At 40.0% G+C, this 24661-nt stretch overlaps 1 protein-coding gene and 1 pseudogene across 1 annotated transcript in view; both read left to right on the forward strand.

Annotated features, from left to right (window-relative positions):
- The window catches only part of APOOL (apolipoprotein O like), a 76243-nt gene that overhangs the window by 26898 nt on the left and 24684 nt on the right, over positions 1-24661 (forward strand). Inside the window, exons 2-5 of the mRNA XM_058658645.1 lie at positions 11560-11664; positions 19963-20082; positions 22244-22298; positions 24083-24181. Of these exons, the coding sequence (XP_058514628.1) occupies positions 11560-11664; positions 19963-20082; positions 22244-22298; positions 24083-24181 (379 nt within the window). The remainder of the gene's footprint in view (positions 1-11559; positions 11665-19962; positions 20083-22243; positions 22299-24082; positions 24182-24661) is intronic.
- LOC101531036 (small ribosomal subunit protein eS12-like) lies at positions 10322-10741 on the forward strand (annotated as a pseudogene).

Here is a 24661-nt window from a genome sequence, read left to right on the forward strand (position 1 = left end):
TTGGGAAAGTGAACCAGTAAACTGAGGATCTCTTTTCTTATCTGTTTCTCCCCCTCTCTTTGTCATTCTGTGTTTCAAATAAATAACATAAAACTTTGAAGAAAGTTAATCAATTTGCTTAATAGGTACATCATTTTGGGGGCATTTTAATTGCTTTTTGACACAGTTTGATAGGCACTTGGGTCTTCCTTCTCTCCCCCAAGTCCTCCCCCCTTCCCACTGTTCTCCCCTCCAGTCTTACAGTAGATGTCTTCCGTGAATCTTCACAAGTCGATCATGCTGCCACTTAGGTGTCTCCCAACATCATAGGAGATAATCATTTCACTGTGAGTCCATTCTTGTACAGAATGCATGAAGACTTACTTCTCTCTGTTTCTACCTTTGAACATATTAATTTCTGCTGCACTTCCATTAGGTATAGTCCACTATGGGGAAAAATGGTGAAACTTCATTCCCATGAAGTTGACGAACATATAACAAAGGTATTAATATGCCGCTAGGGTGGTAAATAGTAGTGTCCTACATCTTCCTGTAGGAATACATGTGAGCTTGGGTCCCGTCTGTTACTAATAAGGACTAGATCATCGTTACTTATGGGCAGTAGCAATAACATGATAAAAAGGACATTGACACTCTTAGTTGATTATAATCAGTCTCTTATGGATGACTGATTAATGCATTACATCACAAGATCTTACTATGAAAGATACAAATAACTAAGAGGTGCAGTAAGGCAAAATTCACGTGTAAAATCCTTAGATTTGAGATCATATTATCTTATATTAGAGCAAACATATGATATCTGACCTTTTGGGATTGGCTCATTTCCCTTAGCATAATGGTCTCCAGCTTGGCCCATTTGGCCACAATTGTATTTCATTTCTTTTTAATAGCTAAGTACTATTCCATAGAGTAGATGAACCACAGTTTCTTTATCCAGTGCACTGTTAATGGGCATTTAGGTTGTTTCTATGTTTTTGTGATTATTGATTTGCTGCAATGAACATAGAACGAGTTTGGAACAATTACCTCCCCTTTTATTGTTTTGAAGAGTTTATACAGAATTGAGGTCAGCTCTGCTTGGAATGCTTTGTAGAATTCAGCAGTGAAACCATTTGGGCCTGGGCCTTTCTTAGTTGGGAGGGCTTTATTTATAGATTCAATCCCTGCCTCTGGTACAGGTTTGTTTAGGTTTTCCATTGCTTCTTGGCTAAGTTTTGGTAGATGGTTGGAGTCTAGGAACCTATCCATTTCGTGGATGTGTTGCTGGGGTTTCTGGGACAACTGTGCCTATCTGATGACCTGTGGATTACTAAGGTAGAAATGTACATGCAGTGACCCCACTTGTGAGTGGTGTGAGGGTATCTCTTTGACCTGCCTTCTTCGGGTAGCAGGTGGATTGTGAGGATACTTTTAAAACTGTCATGCGCCCATCCCAGCTGAGCAACCAAAATGTTTGTCAGCTGCTGCCACCTTGTGGGCAACCGGAACTTTCACTGTTTTCGGCGCTTAAATGTCCCCTCCTTTCCCAGTCCTGGGTGGAGATAATTCTGCCACTTCTGCACAGAGCTGTTACTCAGGGCAAGTGCTTCCCAGCTTCCTCTCTATGTGCAAGCACCCTCGCTGCTCGGTGCCTTCATGGCTTCTGCTCGCTGGGTGATCACCTGGTATGAGAGTATCCCTGCTGCTTTTCAGTGTGCAATCAGTAGGCACAATCTCCTCTCTTTACTGCCTGGCTCTGAGGCACCTCACCCTACCTCGCCTCCGATGGGCAAATGCTGTGTTCACTCCCGGCACTTGCCATTGTCAGTGGCCTCCATGGCTCCTGCCTGGCTGGCTGCATGCTGATCCTGTTCACTCCTGGTATTCGTACTCATGTTGTTCTGTGACCAACAGAAACCTCTGCCCCTGAGGGACTCCATGTCACCCTCTCAGGTAATTCGGGTGTCTCTCTCAGAGACTCAGGCATCAGAGCCCTTGGGTGCTGGTGGATTCCAACTTCGCCCCGCCTGCCTCTGATTTATATGGTTCACTCTCCGTTTACCCTCTCGCCAATATCATCCCTTCCTCCGGCAGAGGCTACCTGGGTCTGTGTCTGTGGCTTTCTCAGATTGGCTTTCTTTCACCAGTGTCCTGCCCCAAGGGTCCCTCTGCCTCCTTTTGTCTCTTAAGGGTAGGCAAAAAGTTCTGTTGAGGTTTTCCCTGTGTCGATTTGTGACTCACCAGTTTTTAACCACGTCCCTGTTTGCCCCGGATGGCATCCGCTTTCACCAATACCGGCTACAGATCACGGTCATGAGCATGCTTTGTGGCTTTCTTCCCCTGCGTGACACCTGCCTTGGTCCTGCCGACTCTCGGGAGCTTTGGACCCCTTTCCCAGCAATTCTCTTCTTCCTGTTCTCTGCTGCGCTGAATCCCATCCCAGTCCCTCCGCTCGCTCTCAGCTACACCAGACTTCCACGGTTGGCCATCTTAGAAACTCTGACACATCAATTTTTTAAAAAATTAAAAATAAATATGGTAGCTTATGGGAATGTTTTGTGTGAAGGATGCCCACATCCCACACCAAAGTGCCTGCACATTAGTCCCAGCTGCACTTGCTGTTCTTGCTTCTTGCTAGTGCATACCTGGAGGCTGTTGGGTCCTGCTAACCATGTGGGAGCTAACAGGTTGAGTTCCTAGATCTTGGGTTTAATTTGGCTCGGTCCTGCCTGTTGCAAGCATTTTGGAAGTGAACCAGGGTTAGAATAGTGTCATGTAGGAAAAATATTTCTTTTCTATTTGGAAGGCAGAGTTACAGAAAGAAGGAGAAACAGAGAGAAAGTTCTTCCCTACTCTTACTCTCCAAATGGCTGCAGTGACTGAAGCTGATCTGATCTGAAGCTAGGAGCTTCTTCTGGGTCTTCCACGTGAATGTAGGGTCCCAAGGACTTGAGTCATCCTCTGCTGCTTTCCCAGGCCATAAGCAGGGGGCTGGATGGGAAGTGGAGCAATCAGAACATGAGCTGGTACCCATATGGGATGCCAGCCCTAGAGGTAGAGGCTTAGTCTACTACACCATAGTGCCAGTTTCAGGAAAAAAAAAAAACCCAGCTTTTGTTGTAGAAGGTTTTTTTTTCCTCCTCTTTATTTTATATTGTGATTGTACTAACAATGTTTCCATAGTGTTACTAGACTAAAAGTTATAACATTTGTGTTTGAATATTTTATGAATGTTATTTTAGGAAAATGTCAGATGATAATTATAACAGACAACCTTATGCTTACAGTAAAAGTAACAAGCTTTATACTTTAATATGTTTTTATTTTTGTTTTCCTTGAAAGTTTTTTTTTTTTTAATTTGAAAGCGTTATAGAGAGAAGGAGAAACACAGAAAGATCTTCCGTCTTCTGGTTCATTCCCCAAATGGCCACAATGGCCATAGCTGAGGTGATCTAAAGCCAGGAGCCAGGAGCTTTTTCTCAGCCTCCCACGCGGGTGCAGGGTCCAAGTCTTTGGGCCGTCCTCTACTGCTTTCCTAGGTCATAAGCAGGGAGCTGGATGGGAAGTGGAGCAGCCAGGAGACAAACTGGTACCCATACGGAATGCTGATGCTTGGGAATGCACTGGGTCCCAAGGTTGATTCTAAAGCTGCTAATATTTAGTCATTTACTTCAATGAAAGTGCAGACTGGAATTCAAAGGAGTGTGAGAAAGCAAATTTCATTAGACAATTTCATTAATTAACACACAGTTTCATTAGACAATTTCATTAGACAATAATTCAAGAATGCTGTATGTAGTCATTTGGAAAAATGAGCAGGGTTCTCATGGCGAAAGCATTCCTTGGAGCAGTGACATGCAGACAAGCATTTAGTTGAGGTTAGCCAGAGGAAAGGACTCCCGTAGCATCCTAGTAAGTGGTGAGAGAGAAAGGAAGCTCAGAAATGAGTGAGTTTTATCAGAAATGAGAGTGAGAGGAGGACCAGTAGGTTTTCTTCCAAATATATATATTCTTTTCATTTATTATAATTATTTTATTAAACAGTTCCATAGTCTAAGATTTCCCTTGCCCCCCCCTTCCCCAATTTCCTCTATTTGCTGGAATGTGCCCTCTCTACTTCACCTTGGCTAGTATTTCTCTGTCTGTTTAAAAATTTTCTTACCCTATTCTGTCATCTTGATTCTTTCTTTAAAAAGAGTTTTTAAAGGATTTATTTATTTTTGCTTGAAGGCAGATTTATGGAGTCAGAGAGAAAGATCTCCCATCCACTGGGTCACTTCTCAAGTGGCCACCATGGCCGGAGCTGAGCCAGTCTGAAACCAGGAGCCAGGAGCTTCTTCCGAGTCTCCCACATGGGTGCAGGGTCCCAAGGCTTTGGGCCATCATCAACTGCTTTCCCAGACCACAAGCAGGGAGCTGGTATGGAAATGGAGCAGCTGGGGTATGAACCAGCACCCATATGGAATCCTGGCACATGCAATGCAAGGATTTTAATAACTGGGTTACTGCGCTGGACCTAGTACAGTTTTTTTTTTTTTTTAAGGAAAGGTGTTAAAATAAGTGAAAAATAACTGAAGTTTAGGCTCCTGCATTGTCAACGTCAGAAGAAAACTGGATACTTTGTAGCGCTGCCACCTTTAGTAAGTGGGCAGTTGGAGCTGTTGCCCCAGTTCATATTGGAGATGACTAGAGCCCCTGGTTTTCACTTCACAGGCTTGTGTTCTTTCCCTGATAACACTGTCACCTCTCTGAGCTTCACAGGCAAGCTAAGTCCAAGGATACTTCAGTGCCTAGTGTTCTATTTAGCTGCCGGTACCTGGCCTAAATTTTGATACTAACTTCAGCTTGTCATTAGGTGCTAGGAACAGCTTTACCAAGATCCTGAACCAAATATTTAAAACCGATTTTTACCTCCAGTATTAAAAAGCACAATTGAATTTTCTTATAGATCTCAAAAACTTTTAGAAGATTCATTTATTTTTATTGGAAAGTCAGCTTTACAGAGAAGGAGACAGACAGAAAGCTCTTCCATCCACTAATTCACTCCCCAAGTGGCAGCAATGGCTGGAGCTGAGCCAATCTGCAGCCAGGAGCCAGGAGCTCTTTCAGGTGTTTCGTGGGTGCAGAGATGCAAGGTGTTTTGTCCATCCACCACTGGTTTCCCAGGCCACAAGCAGGGAGCTGGATGGAAAGTGGATCAGCTGGGACCCTAACTGGTGCCCCTACAGGATCGTGGCGCTTTGTAAGGTGAAGATTTAGCCCCTGAACCATTGCGTCAGGCCCACAGGTCTCAAATTTGAAGGCCCATTTTGATGTTTATGTGAGATACTTGCTGCATAATCTGCTGCTGTTTGTCAGTACATGTGTCATAACAGGCTTACTCATTGTTGAAGTACACTGGGGAAAACGCAGTCGTTGTTATGAGCTGTATTGATGAAAAGTCAAATGTTGCATCTCTCACTGCTGAGAAGCCAATATAAAATGCTAAACAAATTGGTAACTAGGAGGAGGAAAGACATTGTTTTATTCAGCAGCGCCACTCTTCATCATTCACCGCATTTAGACAGATCTCTTAAAATTATGTCTATAAAACTGTATCACAGAAAATAATAATAACTATAAACATAAATTTAAAAAAAACCATTAGTGTGTTTTGATGAGCAAATGTGTTTCAGAGGTAAAAGACAGATAGCAGTAAACTAACAGACTCTTCAGGTCCACATATGTGACATTTGAACTTCCCTAGCTAGCGAAGGGTCTGACTAATACCAAAGAACGAATTGCTCAGGCAAGAAATGTGAGGAAAGTTCAAAAGCTTCATGGAAAATACAATTAAAATATACTTAATTCAATGTAATTTAAAAATATGCAAAGATTTTTATAGTACATGCTTTCCATGAAATATTTGTTTATCTTATTGATTTGAAAGGCAGAGTTAGGGAGAAACAGAAAGATTTTACAGCCACTTGTTCACTCCTCATATAACCACAACAACTAGAGCTGGGTCAGGTCAAAGTGAAGAGCCAGGAGCTTCTGCAGTCTCCCCCGTGGATTCAGGGCACCAAGCACTTGGGCCATTTTTTTGTCTGCTTTCCAGATGCATCAGTAGAGAACTGGATCACAGGTGGAGCAGTTGGAAGCTGAACCAGTGTTCATATGGAATGCTGGTACTGCAAGCAGTGGTTTAGGGCACAGTGCCACAACAGTGGCCCCATCTGTGAAATTTTGGAAGATTCAATTTGTATGAATTTAAATGTATATATTACATGTCGTGATCCCAAGGAGTTAATACTCTACTCGATGAGTAAATGCTAATACTAGAGCAATAAGAATGTCAGGATAAGTGTGTGTAGGGGACGGAGTGAGAAACAAGATTACATAGATGGAGATAGATTATGGAAAGTCTGGGGATAAAATATTTTAAAGCAGTATGTTAGGAAAGAGAGGACTAGTTTTTTTTTTTAAATTAATTCATTTGAAAGGCAGTCCATAACAGCTAGGACTGGGCTAGGCCTGGTCAAAGCTAGGAGCCGGGGTCTGAAACTGGCAGTGTTTCTAGTACTTGAACTTGTACTGCTGCTGTCCATTAGCATTAGTAGGAAACTGGAAGTAGGAAGTAAAAGGAAAGCAGTGGGGCCAGACACTGTCCCTAGCTGATTTTCTTGATCAGAGCAGTGGTCTGATTAAGAAGGACCTTGGGGTGGCAGTGGCAATCACAGTTGATTGGAAATAGAAGAGCCTGGAGTGGTAGCCATGGAGAGAAGACTGACAGTAACAGTGATGATGATGGTGGTGGCAGTAATCCTTTCTATATGCCAGTTCCTGTGAGACAGGTGAGGTTACAGATGATATCTGAAACACAAGATGCTCATTTGCTCAAAGCCATACCAGCCATTTGAGGAGTGAACCAGCAAATGGAGGCTCGAGTTTTCCGTCACCCCTGCTCCCTGTCTCTTGCTCTTAAATTACTATGGCTTTTGATGGATTCCTTTTTTTGGGGGGGGGTGGGTCTTTTCTTTTAGGTTTATTTTTATTGGAAAGGCAGATTTACAGAGAGAAGGAGAAACAAAGATCTTCCATCTGCTGGTACACTCCCCACATGGCCACAACAGCCAGAGCTGACCCTATCTGAAGCCAGAGCTGACCCTATCTGGAGCCAGGAATCAGGAGCCTCCTCTGAGTCTCCCACATGGATGCAGGATCCCAAGCTTTGGGCCATCTTCTGCTGCTTTCTCAAGCCACAAGCAGAGAGCTGGATGGGTAATGGGCAGCCGGGACATGAATCACAGCCCATATGGGATGCCAGCTCTTGTAGGCAGTATGTTAGATAGTTGAGCCAACATGTCAGCACCTCTTTGTCTGCTTCTCTATGAGAGGATTCTGTCCTGGGACCTATAATTTTTTCCAGGAAGCCAAATATTTCTAAAATTGATTTAATCAAAAGGCAGAGTGAGCGTGCGTGCACGAGAGAGAGAGAGAGAGAGAGAGAGAGAGAGAGAGAAATCTTCTACTTGCTGGTTCACTTCCCAATTGGCCACAACAGCTGGAGTTGGGCCAGGATGAAGCTGGGAGACTGGAACTCCATCTACATTTCCCATGTTTTGGGTGCAGGGACCTGAACATTTGTTCCATCTTTTGATGCTTTTTTGACACATTACTAGTGGAGCAGTCAGGACTCAAACTGATGCTCATTTGGGATTGTGGCATTGCAGGTCGTGGCTTATTGTGCTGTGCCCACAACTGCAGCCCCATGGGAGCTGGTTTTTATCTTACTAATTTGAATTTGACAAGACATTATTGTGAAATTACAAATATTTTTTTTCAAGTAATCTATTAATACATAAGATTCTCAGGGTCACAGCAAACACATGATAATTTTAAGTGAAAGCGTTCTTGTGTGAAGTAGATCACCTCTGCTCTATTTTAATCCTTTTTTGTTACTGACAGCTTTATGAACCTACAAGTTTTTATGATACCCTCATACTCTAGTACTTTGTAAATATTACATTTATTTTCTAAGTCAGGGATTGTTAGCTTCTCTTTTTTCTTGTGAAGGGCCACTTATTAAATGTTTTAGGTTTTCCAGGACACATAAGGTCTGTATTAACAATGTTGTTTATTTTTCAATCATTTTGCATTTTATAGACCTGCAAATGTGAGAGACTTCAAAAAGTTTATGAAAACGAAAATAAAGGATAATATTGACTTCCTAGGAACTTTCTGAATTTTCTTAGAACATTTTTAGGTAAGGGTTCAGGCTAGAACCACCGTAAGGTTATAATCTGAGTGTTTTGGTAGGATAGACTATCAGCTGCCCCCTTCAGATAGCGATGCCTGTCTCACTGACAGGATCTGGGCCTAGAAGGCCTGAGTATGCTAGTCCACCTCTGATTTCTGCTTTCATAAATTTTACTTAGTGGTACATATTTATGAAGACTGATAATTTGATACATGTATGTGATATATAATGATCGAAGTATAGTAGTGATTTCTTTTGATAAAAATTTTGACCATTTTGTTTGTAGACAATAAGTATGCTGTATATTTCTTATTGTTACAGTGGCTCTTACTAGAGGCTGATAAAAATCAAATAATATTTGTGAGATGAAAAATGGGGAGTAAAGTACAGTCACTTCCTTATTCACTACTTAGAATATGAAAATAAAATTAATCATAACCAATAAGTGATGCTTTCTCTGTTAAGAATTAAGGATTAAGGTCATACTGTTGACTAGAATTTTCTCTGAAAATGCATTTTTTGGTATCTCTGCTCTTTATTCTGTGTGCTCAACACTTGAAATGAAGCTAATGTTACTAGAGTTTTAAATTTAAACTTGTTTTAATTTCAATTTTAATAAGCATATGTTACCACTGATCACAACTCTTAGAACTTAAGTGGCATATTCAGGCTTATGCAGGAAATTCCACAAATGTAATTCAAAGCCAGCTCATCATTTTTCCAATCTGCCTATTGCTTTATTAATAAAAGTTCAAGTTCTGTGAACATCAGTAGAAAAATTGGGTGTACCCTACTCTGCTGCGCAGAAATCAAAGGAAGACACCCGAGCACTTTTCAAGGTATTTTAATTTTTTAGTTCACTAGTTCAGTCAGTCCACAATTTGAAGCACTAGATCAAATGATCAAGCAGTACCTGTGAGTTATTTTCATATTCTACATATTTTATTATTGTATTATATAAAATTGCATGACTTCTCAGAGATTTAAGATGCTGAAATTTGTTTCTCACATATTAGCATGCTTCAAGGTGCTTCTTTGTATCTAGGAAGTAGTGCCACAGAAGGAGTAAGATCTGGTTAGACATTTTAAAAATTGCTTTTAAATATTGTAAGAATTGACATCCTTAAAATAATAATTTAAGAGCTTTTATTAACAGTTTCTCAGATCTATGGAAGAACATGCTTTCTAGCATCAGTTTTAATATTTTTTATTGTTATTTGATAGCAGAATGAAGCGAAAATCTTGTTACTTCTTTGGTAAATACCAGCTGGGTATAAAAGAAATCAAAAAGTGATGTCTTTTTAGTGATACAAGCCTGGAAAGATCATTCTATAACATTATCACATGAACTAGGTAGAATCATGAAGGAAAGAAAAATAAAATTTCTCTTAATAGTGTTGAGTCTTCATTTCATACTGTATTTCTGGAGCTTCAGTCTATCTCCTAGTCATGCCTAAACAGGAAATTGCCTTACTACTGCCAGTATATTTTTCCTTACTCTGGCCAGACAATGTATAAATTGTGTCAGAAATAAAGTGTAGGTATTACCACCATTTATCAAAGAAAATTTAGAATTCTATAGTTAATATGTGTTTCCAGGACTTTCACAATTTCATTTGTGAGCCAAAAAAACCCCTTCCTATTGGATGTCCTTTAACAATTTTGGCATCCCTGTTTCTGTCTCAAAAACCAGACTATTTTTTTTTAAGATTTATTTATTTGTATTGGAAAGCCAGATATACAGAGAGGAAGATCTTCCTTCCAATGATTCACTGCCCAAGTGACCACAACAGCCGGTGCTGCACCGATCCAAAGCCAGGATTCAGGAGCTTCCTCCAGGTTTCCCACGCAGGTGCAGGGTCCCAAGGCTTTGGGCCATCCTGGACTTCTTTCCCAGGCCACAAGCAGGGAGTTGGATGGGAAGCAGAGCCTCCAGGATAAGAATCGGTACTCATATGGGATCCCGGTGTGTTCAAAGCGAGGACTCTACTGCTAGGCCTCAGCACCGGGCCCAAAAGTCAGACTTTTAAAATGATTGCTCCATGGCTTTCCCTGCTGCTGCCAAGCTGCAAGGAGGCAAGGCCCGAGGGCGTTCAAGATTCAGCTTCGCTCGTAACCCACCTCCAAGGCCAAGGAAGGCATCGCTGCTGGAGGTGTAATGGGCGTGAACACTGCTCTACAAGAGGTGCCGAGGGCCACCCTCATCCACGACGGCCTTGCGTGTGGCATCTCTGAAGCCGCCAAAGCCTTTGACAGGTGCCAAGCCTACCTTTGTGTGCCTGCATCCAACTGTGACGAGCCTATGTGTCAAGTTGGTGGAGGTCCTGTGTGCCGAACACCAGATCAGCCTCATTGAGGTTGATAACAACAAGAAACTTGAGGAATGGGTAGGCCTCTGTAAAACTGACCCACAGGGGAAACCCCATTAAGTGGTTGGCTGCAGTTGTGTAGTCGTTAAGGATTATGGCAGAGTCCCGAGCCAAGGATGTCATCGAGGAGTACTTCAAATGCAAGAAATGAACAAATAAACATTTGGCTCACACACACACACACACACACACACACACACAAAATTCTTGCCCGTTAGAAAGCTTTTCCTTCGTCCTTGTTGAATGGATAATCTGTGGAAATTATTCTGGTATTTGATTAACACTGGGACAGTAATTTATGTGCCAGGATCTGGTACATAGTAGGTGCTCTGGCAGTATTTATGTATTTTTTTAGTTTTTAATTTTTGATGATGTTTACATAGTGGACAAGTATGCACGCACATGAGGACCACTGATTAGGGTGGGGAGGGTCAAGGTGGAAGGGACAAATGCTTCCAAGTTTCTTTATATGACCCTTTCTCCTGTATCTGGGGTGGGGGGATGGAGGATGCCAAATCAGATCAGTACCCGGGAATGGGGGCTGTCTGCTGGATGTCATCTTAGATACCCCAATGCAGAGAACAATGTCCCAAAGTATTGCTTGAATAGTTTTGATAGTTCTGAGACGCTCTTGCTTTTGTTAGTATTTATGTGTTGAATACCATGAACAATCCCCCTTCATCCCTGCAATCTGGGTAATTATTGAAGTGCTTCTACTATTATGCAGTAATATGATTCCTGATAATTACTGTATTTTTGCATGAAGTGGATAACAAGTAATTAAAAGTAGTTTGTTGCCTTTAAGTGTGAGAAGAGGATTTTAGGAACTAATTCAAAAATGTATGAAGTAGTTGGGAGGCTTAAGTATTTTATTTAAGTAGAAATAACAGTGTTTTCTGAGATTTATCAGAAATGGGAGATGGAATGCTTTTTTAACTAAAAATATCTTTTTTTATGCATCTTGCTCAGATGGGAAAACTTACAGCTACTCCTGTGGGTCTGATATATGCATCTGTGAGTGTGCATGCAGCCAAAGAAGAGGAATCCAAAAAGCATCTAGTGAGACCGGAGCAGGTAATTTGCCTACAAAAGTTTTTGAAGTTTACATAATATAAGAGCTAAGTGTTTTTCGTTACCTGTGTTGATGGAACAGATATATTTTTTTAAGGTTTTATTATTATTGGAAAGGCAGATATACGGAGAGGAGGAGAGACAGAGAGGAATAGCTTGCATCCAGTGATTCACTCCCCAAGTGACCACAATGGCCGGTGCTGCACCGATCCAAAGCCAGGAGCTTAGATCCTCTTCTGGGTCTGCCATGCAGGTGCAGGGTCCCAAGGCTTTGGGCCATCCTGGATTTCTTTCCCAGGCCACAAGCAGGGAGCCGGATGGGAAGTGGGGCTGCCGGGATTAGACCCGGTGCCTGTATGGAATCCCGGCGCATTCAAGGCGAGGACCTTAGCTACTATGCTATTTGCACTGGGCCCAAAACATATTTTTAAATCCTTTTTTGAAGGTTTATTTACTTGAAAAGTAGAGTGGCAAAGGAGAGACAGTGAGATTGTGACACAAAGTGAGAGAGGGAGGGAGGGAAAGAGAGAGAATATCTTCTACCCTCTGGTTCACTCTCCAAATGCCTGTAGTAGGCAGGGCTAAGCCAGCCTAAAGCCAGAAGTCAGAAATTCCATGTAGGTATCTCACGTGGATGATAGAAACCCAAGTAGTTGGGCCATCATCTGCTGCTTCCCAAGCACATTAACAAGAAGCTGAAAAATCTGAAAGTGAGGCTCGGTCCCAGATGCTCCATATGGGATGCAAGTGTCCCAAGCAGTGACTTGTCTAACTCCCGATGCCATAACACAGCACCTCGCATTTGAGATCTTTATAAGATACGTTCTGTAAGTTGAGAGAAGTAGTCATAAGGTATTTCAAAATATATGTTATATATAATTCAAATATCTAAAAAATCTTTTTTTTTTTTTTAAAAGGATTTGTTTGCTTGGAAGACAGAATGGCAGAGACAGAAGGAGAGAAGGGTCTTCCATCTACATGAGTGTAACAGCTGGGTCTGTGTGAGGCCAAAGCCACGGACCTGGAACCCCACGTGGGTCTCCCGCATGGATGGCAGGGGCCCAAGTAATTGGGCTATTTTCTGCTCCTTTCCCAGGCACAGTAGTTGCAAGTTGACTTGAAAGTGAGGCAGCCTGGATTGGAATCCAGTGTGCTAGATTAATTATTGGCCCTTGAAACATCTCATTCTAATTTTTTTAGTAATTACGTTGTATTATGTGACACAGTTTTATAGATACTGGGAATGAAGTATAGTCGTTGCTATTTCTTAATGTTATCAAAATCAATCAATAGCATAGGGCCTTAGATTGTGGAAGCCATCTGATATTGAACAAAATAAGCCAGACAAATATCATATGATCTTTGTTATGTGGAAGTTAAAATTTAAAAAGAAAAAAGCAGAAAGCAAAAGAAAGGTCTCTGTGTGTCAACATTTCTGAAAAACGTAGTTGTTTATCTTTGTAGTTTTAATGATCTATGGTTATTTTAAAATTTACTGAATAGGAGTGAAACGGTCATCTTTTCACTTGATTATGTTTATAGCTCTCACCCATATTCCTGCTGAACTGAGGGTCTTCTTGCTTTTTGCTTATTGAACTCTTAGTGAATCATTAAACCTTTGGCTGTAATGTAAATTAGAATTATGTTATCTCAAAAATAAAGAAAAAGAGGAGGGAGGGAATATCATTTTATATTAGAATTGTTTCTATGAATTACATTAAATTTGTTTTCTTTGTATTCATATCACAATGACATGAAAACTAACAAGTAAAAATGAATAAATAGGGCCCTGCGGCGTGGCCTAGCAGCTGAAGTCCTCGCCTTGAACACGCTGGGATCCCATATGGGCACCTGTTCTAATCCCGGCAGCTCCATTTCCCATCCAGCTCCCTGCTTGTGGCCTGGGAAAGCAGTTGAAGATGGCCCAGGCCTTGTGACCCTACACCCGTGTGGGAGACCTTGAAGAAGCTCCTGAATCCTGGCTTCGGATTGGTGCAGCACCGGCCGTTGCGGTTGCTTGGGGAGTGAATCATTGGATGGAAGACCTTCCTCTCTGTCTCTCCTCCTCTCTGTATATCTGACTTTGCAATAAAAATAAATAAATCTTTAAAAAATGAATACATAAAGGAAAATATGTATTTTTAAGTTTTTATGCAGGTACAACCAATATTGCATAATCTCAGATCAGGGAGATCATTAAGATCTCAGTTTGGGGAATGGTCATAGGTATTTTCTAATTCAGCCCCCTGTGTGATACTCTAATCCCTTTCACAGTTGGCACAAATCGAGGCCATTCATCTTTTACATGGATAAAATACCGGATAAAGGAACCGAAGGAGTGTGTTTCATTTCTCATTGAACATGAAGTCTTTCCTTACAGCAAACAGATGTTTGTCTCATAACTTCTGCCCGTCGGTATTGTACCGTGTGCATCACTGTTGTCAGAAAAATTCTTATCTCTTTTCCAAAGAAGCCACCTTTAAAATGTCAACTGTTCTTTCAGTAATTTTACTTCCTGGATAAGCATATTCATTTCTTTGGTCAGTCCTCATATGTCATAACTTTAGCTTCCTTCAGCATGGTTATTATTTTCTTTAGTTTTAAGTGTTTTGAGTCTTGAAGTTAGATTCAGACTCTAACCTCTTACCTATTATATACCTATTAATGTGCCTAAGATCACATCTGTGTGGGTATTTATTTTTCTTTTGAGTGCTCACTATCAAAAATACTTATAGCCAGTCTTTGACTGTGGTATAGTGAACTTGTGATTCTTTAAAATTCATGAATTTTGAAAAACACTAGGGACGTTTTGGACTCCATTGCAGGTGTATTTATGCCTTTTTAAATGTTGTGCTGTTGACCTTGCCTGACACGTAAACCTGCTGAGCTACAGTTGTGAAGATTCAGATTCTATTCACCATTGTGCTATTTATTTGTTCTGGCCTCAGGTCCCTCCTAAGATTTATCTGTTAATAATATGTTTTTGAATCAGACTGTGTAAATCTGAATCATGACTCTTCTACATAATAGCTGTATGATATTGTTAAGGATTCTTAATGCAGTTGTAAGTACTCTGTCATGTAAGTGTACCACCATCCATTGTATGCTTTCTATAAATTTTTAGAAATTAAGCATATAAACTAAAATTGAAATGTCAATGAGCTAATCATAGGTTGTGGTTAGGACTTGCTTTTTTTTTTTAACATACTGTTTACTCAAAACCATGTCAATTCCATAATATTGCAAACTGCTGTTGATGTTATATTGAGACTCTTAATTGACTGTGATGATATTCTACCAGCTCTAACTTCGGACCAGAAATGGTCTCCCCAAGAAACTGTTCAACCCATCTGGACAATAAGTAGCTGGACTCTATGCTTGGTATATGTTTGCAAGGAAAGAATCTTGATTGAATTTGAACTGTAATACTGCATCAAGGTGGAGGAATCCACCAGGGGGAGGGGAGGGAGAGGAGTGGGGGGATTCCCAGAGCCTATGAAACTGTCACATAATGCAAAATAATTAATAAAAAAAAGAAATTAAGCATATTACTGCTTTGCTATTACAATCAGTGCTTACTGAAACACCCTGTACCTAAACCTTGATATAAATTTATATTTCCTTAGGAGACATTTTTAGAAGCATAATTATAGCTCAGAAAGCATTTTAAAAATCTAACATATTGACAGGCTAACATATGTAAAGGTAAGGTAACACTTCAATTATCGCTCTTCTTATATGTGAGGTACTATCCTTTTTGTAAAGGCTTCTGTATTTATTTGAAAGGCAGAAGGAAGGAAAGAGAAAGGATTTTGTTTTTCCTTCTGCTGTTCACTCCCCAAATGCCTGCAATAGCCAGATCTGGCCAAGCTGAAGCTACAAGCCACAAACTCCATCCTGGTGTCCTGCATAGATGGCAGGGGCCCACGTACTTTGGACATTTCTCCTGTCCCTTACCTGGCTCAGTAGCAGGGGGCTGGGTCAGAAGTGGAACAATCCAGGCTCAAACCAAGACTCCAGTAGGCTACCATTGCAATTGATGGCTTAATTCACTGTACCACAGTGTTGGATCCTAAAGTACTATTCTAAGTACTGAGTGAAGTTTTATTAGTTTTCCTCAGAACTGTAGTTTTATTTCCCTGTACAATTTCTAACTCTTAGTATTGTTTCTCTTTCTTCTTACTAGTCTTAGAACTATGATATTTTAAAACCTTCTTTGATACACCTGTATTTGGATAGCTCAAAATATAGGTATGAAAGTAACCAGAATTTGTCCCTAGTAGAATTTACATATTTTTAATTTAAAATAAAAAATCAGTGTTCTATACTATATTATAGAATGCATGAGAGTCCTGGACATTAGTTGTATTCCATAGTGAGCAGACTCTCCTCTCAGTGGAGACTATAGTAATGTCTTACTGGTTGATGCTTAAAAATCTCACAGTATAGTTGAAATCCTTTTATCATAAACCTTCCAGCTATGCTTGAATACCCATGACTTAGAAGGAAAATTTGTTAAAGTGCTGAATCTTAACCATTCTGATTCCTTTGAGAGTTTGATGAAAACTTTGTTATGCTCTTCCTAAAAAAGTGCATATACAAGGGCCAAGTGTGATAGCCTAGTAGCTAAATTCCTTGCCTTGCAGCCGCCAGGATCCCATATGCGTGGCAGTTCATGTGCTGGCTGCCCCACTTCCCATCCAGCTTCCTGCTAGTCATGAGCCCAGCACGATAGCCTAAGTGGCTAAATCCTCGCCTTGTAACAGCTGGGGTCCCTTATAGGTGCCAGTTGGTATCCTGGCAGCTCCACTTCCCATCCAGCTCCCTGTTTGTGGCCTGGGTCAGCAGTCGAGGGCGGCCCAAAGGTTTGGAACCCTGTACCCAGGTGGGAGACCTTGAAGAAGCTCCTGGTTCCTGGCTTTGGATTGGCTTAGCTCCAGCCATTGTGGTCACTTGGGGAGTGAACCATTGGGTAGAAGATCTTTCTGTCTCTCCTCCTCTCTGTAAATCTGACTTTTATCAGTATAAATAAATAAATAAATAATCTTTTAAAATTTGCATATGCAAAATTTTATTTTTCATAGGCCGCAGATAAAGAACCTCTTCTAAACTGTAGATCTAATGTATAATAGGGTATCAATTAAGAGCCAGCAGATTTATGTGGGGATAGGGGATAGGCTAAGATCACTCAAATACCAAGCTTGAATTTGGGACTGTAAAGAATTAAGAGCATGGGGACATAATAAACACGATGTAAGTAATTTTGCCTACTCTAATGCAGTGTATCCATGTACAGTTCCTTTTCTAGGACAGAGGTGAGATTTCCATACGAGCACAGAGTCTACTTTGTATATACATATGCATATACATATACATATATACACACACACATATATATATATACATACACACACACACATATATATATGCAAAGGTGTATAAAATGCACGTTTAATATAAAAATGTATACCTCTGACTAAGCTGACAGCAAAATAAAATTGCTTTCCTTTAAAAAATATATTTATTTGAGAGAAAGAGAAAAAAAACCTCCCATCTCCTAGTTCACTTGCCAAATCCACACCATAACAGAGAGGGCCCAGGGAAAGCCTCCAGCTGAGACCTGGGAATTCTGTCAAGGTCTCTCCCATGGCTGGCAGAGCCCAGGATGCTTAGCCATTACCTGTGGTTTCCAAAGGTCCACAGATAACAGGAAGCTGGAATTGGGAATGGAGCTGGGATTTGAACCCAGACATTCTGAAAAAAAAAAAAAAAGATTTATTCCTTTTGATTTGAAATGCAGATTTACAGAGGGGAGACACAAAGATTTTTTTTTAAACTTTATCCTTTTTTAATTATTATTTTTAATTCATTAATTACATTGTATTATGTGACACAGTTTCATAGGTACTTGGATTCTCCCCTCCCCTCCCCAAACCCTCCCACCATGGTGGATTCCTCCACCTTGTTGCATAACCACAGCTCAAGTTCAGTTGAGATTCCCCCATTGTAAGCATATACCAAACATAGAGTCCAGCATCTTATTGTCCAGTCAAGTTCAACGGCTTCTTAGGTATACCCTCTCTGGTCTGAAGACAGAGCCAGCAGAGTATCATCCCAGTCAATTAAAAGCTCCAACATACCATCAGCAAAAATTTACATCATTATGGAATTAATTGACATAGTAATGAGTAACCAATATGTTAAAAGTAAATGCGAGTTCTTAACCACCTTCTGTGACCACCTCATTGACATTTCAATTTTAGTTTATACACAACATATAACATTCATAACATAACATGTTATACATAACATCATATCATCTTAAATTAAGGCAAACATGTGGTATTTAACCTTTTGGGATTGGCTCATTTCCCTTAGCATTATGGTTTCCAATTTGGCCACAAAGAACTGCATTTTGTTTTTTTTTAATAGCTGAGTAGTATTCCATGGAGTAGATGAACCATAGCTTTCTTATCCAAAGATCTTCAAAACACTGGCTCAAGTGGCCCCCAGGAGCCTTAAGCCTCTTCTGGCTCTCCTACACGGGTGCAGGGTTCCAAGGCTTTGGGTCACCCTCTGTTGCTTTCTTTCCCAGGCCACATGCAGTGGGCTGCATGGAAATTTGAGCAGCTGGAACATGAAGTGGCACCTGCATGGAATCACTGCACTTGAAGGGAGAGAATTAGCCAATCGAGCCATTGCACTGGGCCTGAACCCAGACATTCTTCTTCTTCTTTTTTTTTTTTTTTTTTAGTCTATTTTTATTGGAAAGTCAGATATACAGAGAGGAAGATATTCCATCCAATGGTTCACTCCCTAAGCAGCCGCAACGCCTGGAACTGAGCCAGTCCAAAGGCAGGAGCCAGGAACCTCCTCCAGGTCTCCCACATGGGTGCAGAGTCCCAAGGCTTTGGGCCGTCCTCGACTGCTTTCCCAGGCCACAAGCAGGGAGCTGGATGTGAAGTGGGGACGGGCCGTGATTAGAACTGACACCCATATAGGATCCTGGCACGTGCAAGGCAAAGGCCTTTGCCTCTAGGCTGCCGCACTGGGCCCAGAATCTAGACATTCTTTCATGGGATGCAAGAAGCCAGTGTCTTAACTGAAATGCCTGCACTTGCCTCTTTTTTTTTAAAGATTTATTTATTTTTATTGGAAAGTAATATATACAGAGAGGAGGAGAGACAGAGAGGAAGATCTCTCTGGTGATTCATTCCCCACGTAACCGTAATGGCTGGAGCTGAACCAATTCCAAGCCAGGAGTCTGGAGCCTCTTCCAGGTCTCCCATGCGGGTGCAGAGTCCCAAGGCTTTGAGGTGTCTTCAACTGCTTTCCCAGGCCACAAGCAGGGAGCTGGATGGGAAGCAGGGCCACCGGGGTTAGAACCAGCGCCTATATGGGATCCCGGCGTGCAAGGTGAAGATTAGCCACTAGGCTATAGCGCCAGGCCCAGTTGAACTATATATATTAATGTGAACAGTCCTGCATGCTGTTTTTCTTCTTGAATTTCTGTAGTTTATCCAATTTTTTCATGTAGTTGTTAGTTTTACTTCCCTAGTTTATGTTATCCTATGGTTATACCCCAATTTACTTGCCTTTGCTACTGTTAATGGGAGTTTTACTTATTTCCAGATTTTTGTAATTGAAGTACTCCAGTGGACACACACACACACATATATATATTTCTAAGTAGTAGTTGTTTTTCTAAATATATTTAAGACTAGAATTAATGGATAATATGCTGTATGATGTTACTTCTCATTTCTGGTCTCTATATGATGCTTAGAACAAATTTATTGTATCATCCCTGCATTGCAGATGGTTTTTAAAATTATTTTGTTAGAATTCCCAATTGCGGGCCTGGCGGCGTGGCCTAGCCCTAAAGTCCTCGCCTTGAACGTGCTGGGATCCCATATGGGTGCCGGTTCTAATCCCGGCAGCTCCATTTCCCATCCAGCTCTCTGCTTGTGGCCTGGGAAAGCAGTCGAGGATGGCCCAAAGCTTTGGGACCCTGCACCCGTGTGGGAGACCTGGAGGAGGTTCCTGGTTCCCGGTTTTGGATCGCCACAGCACTGGCCGTTGCGCTCACTTGGGGAATGAGTCATCGGATGGAAGATCTTCCTCTCTTTCTCTTCTCCTCTCTGTATATCTGACTTTGTAATAAAAATAAATAATAAATAAATCTTAAAAAATTCCCAATTGCTTTTAGTATGACGCATAATGAAGATTTCTTCCATTTTACTAGAAAAGTCAGTCTATACATTTTATTTCTTTTTCCATGAACTTTTCTTTTGCCTCTAGCTCCCTATATATGCTGCACCACCTCTCCAATCTAAATATGTTGAAGAGCAGCCTGGTCATTTACAAATGGGCTTTGCATCCATCCGTGCTAGAGCTGGTCGTTACATTGGCTGGTGCAAGGTAAGTCAATTTCTAGTAGTGATTAAATACCAGGCTCCTTAAAAATTATTCATTAATCATGTAGTAATCATACTGTTAATGTGTGAAAATAACCCCAAAAGTTAGTGGCTTAAAATAGCAACTATTGTATTGTGTCTCATGATTTTTTTTTTTTTGAGTGGGAAATCTGCTTAGAGTTCAGACAACCAATTCTTTTGTTACGTGTAATGCTGACAGAGGTCATTCGGTGCTATTCATCTGCCAAACGCACTGATCTAGAAACTCAAGGACAGTTTATTTTCATCTCTGGCACCTTGTCAAAAGTGTTCAGAAGGCCGCGCTCCGCTAGGATTGTTGACTAGATCACCTAGCCGAGGTCGTCAGATAGTTACACGAATAACTTAGGGTTCCTAGAAGTGATGTTACAAGTACTACGCAGAATTTGCCGAGCTTCTTACCAGTTTTATGTGTGCTATAAGTTTACTGTAGAAGTAAACTTTTTTTGGTTAAATTAATCAATGTGACAAGCTCAGTTTTAAAAAGAGGCAAATTGGATTCTGTTTTTCAATAAGAGTAGCAGCAGTGAATCGGTAGCCACATTTAAACTTCTATATCACCATTGCATGGATTAAAGCAGTTCAGGAAACATTTTTGTCACTAAAAAATTACACTCCCTTTCACATAGAAAGTTCAGAAATTAATGCTGAATTGTTGGTTTTTGGTGGAGCAAAGTGTTATTCACTTGTTGGGTTTAGTTCATGAGACCATTGTGACAGTAGTCAACTACTGGGCAAAGTAAAATTCACCTCACTCTAATGCTTAGCCTTCAAGTAGCAATACCTAGTAGTAGAGCGGCGGAATAAGCTGGCAGAACTCTGGTGTTAATTTATTATTACCTAAGCAGAAGTGTTAGCATCTTCATTGCTGACATTCCAATGATGATGTTGGTACCAGTGTTTTCATCATTATCCTCGTAACTTTTCCCCAATTACAACCTATCCATGCATGAACTCTTGCATTTTTTAGTTCTAATCTGTTAAAGAAAATTCCAATGAGCTTATGAGAAATAATTTATCGTTAAGTTAAATACCAAATCGACAAACTCTCGTCATTCTGGGTGATATTTCAAACATCTGATGAATATGTGGTGGTGTTTTTGAAATTTGTGTTTGTCATACACTTGTAATGGTGCTGCTTGTACTAGACACCTCTAATAGTTCGGTCTCTGAGGGCAATGTCTTAAGTAATTATGGTCTGAATCATGCCCTGCAGGCTATGTATCAATAACTGGATGACTCAGACTTGAGTCTCCTGAGACCTAATCTTCCATAGAAGTTTCACATTTGTCTTCAGTGAGGAAATTGTTCCTGCGAGAGCTTTAAATTGCTGCTGTAACTATGGCACAACTGGGTACTGAAAGAACATTTTATTCTGCTAACATGCTGAAGTAGGTTGAAGAAAGCACTTTCCCATGCATCTGGTCTTCAGTATAAACAAGTTTTCCTTTATAATTTTCCCCTAAAACCATAATATATTCTGTAAAAATGATGTCTTTCTCTAATTACTTTTTTAACAGCAGAATGGACACTAGTGTGGGTAGCATACTTTCTACCCTGTGATCAACGCTATATTTAGGGTATTTTTTTCATCCTGATGCACACTAAAAAAGTTGGAAGATGAAGCTCTTTCCTTTAGACTTTTGTTTTTATCTCTACTTTCTCCACAACTCGGTATATTGTTGCCATTGCATCTTTATTAATCATATTACTTCTAAGTTGAAATACTCATTCTTTCATGTTTTATTTAAATTCCGTTCATTTTTCGAAGCTATTATAAAATGATAAATCTGTATATTACTTTATTGTCTTTTCTGTGAACTGTTCTAATAAGTTTGTGGATATTACCCACTTATATGACGAAAAGAGTAAACACATTGTCTATGTTAAACAGAATGAAGAAGAAATGAACAGAAGCTGTTAAACAAGTATCCTCATAGTGAATAAATACGCAAGCTGCATTTACATTTGAGTTTGATGCTAAGTCAGCTCAGACAGATGTGGGCTGTTTTACCTTATTATAAACTTATTATAAACTTATTATAAACTTATATCTGTTTTACCTTATTATAAACTGCTTCAGGAATGTACATGTCCTTTTTTTCCTTTCCCCCTCTTTTGCTTAGAGTGTTTATGTCTTTGTGAAAAATGGGATAACAGATACAGTGCAATTTGGAAAAGGTGAGTAAATTATTCATAATTAGAAATGTTATATTGTGTCTTTTATTGTTTTGTTTAAAAGAGTTACACACACACACACACGCACACACATGCCTACAGAGAGAGAGAGAGAGAGAGAGAGAGATCAACTTTCCATCTGCTATTTCACTCTCCAAGTGTCCACAACAGCCAGGGTAAGACAAGGCTGAAGCCAGGAGCAGGAGCTTCTGCCATGGTTCCCGCATGGGTGCAGGGCCCTAAGCACTTGGGTCATCTTCCACTGGTTTCTCAGGTGCATCATCGGGGGACTGAATCCAGACTGGATTAGCTGAGACACAAACCAGCTCCAGTGGGATTTGAGATGCTGGTATTGCAGTAGGTAGCTTAGTTGTCATCATCACAATTCCTGTTGTGTCTTTAAGTTGGACTATTTAAATATGAGAAAGATATATTATCCATTATCAAACTTTCTCCTACTTAAAAGATACTACATATTGTAGTTTATTGGTAATATATTAATAGTATTGATAATGATAACAGGAATAATATATACCATTTATTTAGCTAAATGACCATTTATTATATGCTAAGGCATTGAACAAAATACTTAACATAATTTAAATAATTATTGTAACAATTCTTTGTGTTAATATTATAGTTATTTCTATTTTACAGGGTAAGAAACTAAGTTTGGAAAGATTAAAGTAGGTTACCAAGGCCACATAACTAGAAAATGCGAGTGCCTACATTAGAAGTTCTATTTTGGCTATAAAATCCATATTATATGCTTATAAATCAAAAAATCATCTCCAATTCCTATTAATATAAGTGGGTATTACTTGTTAAAATATATACTTCGCTATTAATTGCTAGGATATTATATAATCAATCACTGTAAAATATTTAAGCTAATATTAAAAGCAATTTTTGACTCATTAGCTTGCTGGTTGTTTTCTGCAGTAGGTATCGCTTGCTAATATAGCTAACTAATATTCTTGTCTGGTACTGGTTCTAAATAGGTCAAAATAGGGACAGAAAGATCAGCTAAAGTTTTAAATGTCTCCTTGATGTTGATGACCTGAATTTTAATTATCATTATTTAGTGCATTAAGAATTACTTCAAAATGATACCCTTCATTAATCTTTAAGAATAGAATTAAATGTGATTACCACAACTAGTCACCTAGGATAGAAAACTGTTATTTTTGAAATCAAAAACAACTTAAATATTTATAAAGCCAAGGCATCTGGAGTTTTGCCCATTCTTCTGTTTGTCCTGGCTCTCTTCTCCTGCTAATCACGATTAACACCAAGAACCATGCTGCTGTGAGGTTATTGGAGAACACTGACAAGCAAGGTCTAGTAGGTGTGTGTATCTCTAAGCTGTTGTTCAATGAACTTTAATAAAGTATGTCAATATTGAATCCTACCGGTGTTTGAACAGATAAGGGTGGAGGGATGTTCATTATATGGCTATAATACAGACACAGTCAGAAATCTACCTTTGTAGTCATTCATACTGAGTTGTGTGTTCTGGCATCATATATCTCTGTTAAAAAGTATTATTCACCTACGTAACTAAGAAAACAAGTATTATTACATCAGCTATAGAAGGAAGATTTTATTTTGTAATAAGTAAGCATTGTGGGTAGCTTTTTGTTACTCAAAATGATAATTTTGCATTGCTCTTTTAAACTGTCATCTACTATGATTTTAATAAATATCTTCAAGTTTTTATGATATAGATATACTGAATGCCCAGTTGTAATCTGTCATTTATATTAATTTTAAACTGATTTCTTAAGATGCATATGTGTATCTGAAGAATCCTCCCCGAGATTTTCTTCCAAAAATTGGAGTGATTACAGCTTCAGGATTGGCAGGCGTGATTTCAGCAAGAAAAGGTAGTGTTTTAAAAACTGTATTCTGCATTTTTGCGCCATTTTTGAATTTTGCTGTCATGAAAAAAATCGCATTGTGTATTATCAACATAAGTGATCATGTAAATTGTTTAGCTTTTGTAAAATTTGTTAATTTATTTGAAAAGTGTGAAAGAGTTCAGTGAGAGACAGTGGGAAGTAGGGGGGAGGGAGTGAGATTTGCTACCCAGTGGGTCACTCCCAAGTGGCTACAGCAGTTGGCCCTGTGCCAGACTGAATCCAGGAGTCTGGAACTCCATCTGAATCGCCCACGTGGGTGGCAGGGCCTCTGGCACTTGGGCTGCCTTGGAAGTGGTGCAGCTGAAACATCAACTGGTGCCCATATGGAATGACCACATTGCAAAGTGGTAGCCTAACCCGCTGTGCCATGCAGTCGCTGAAAGTTTTAGATTCAGTTGTATGCTGGGTCTGGTTTTATACAGACTTTATACTCTCAGCATTATT

The sequence above is a fragment of the Ochotona princeps genome, chromosome X (genome assembly GCF_030435755.1).
Source record: "Ochotona princeps isolate mOchPri1 chromosome X, mOchPri1.hap1, whole genome shotgun sequence".
Lineage (NCBI taxonomy): Eukaryota > Metazoa > Chordata > Mammalia > Lagomorpha > Ochotonidae > Ochotona > Ochotona princeps.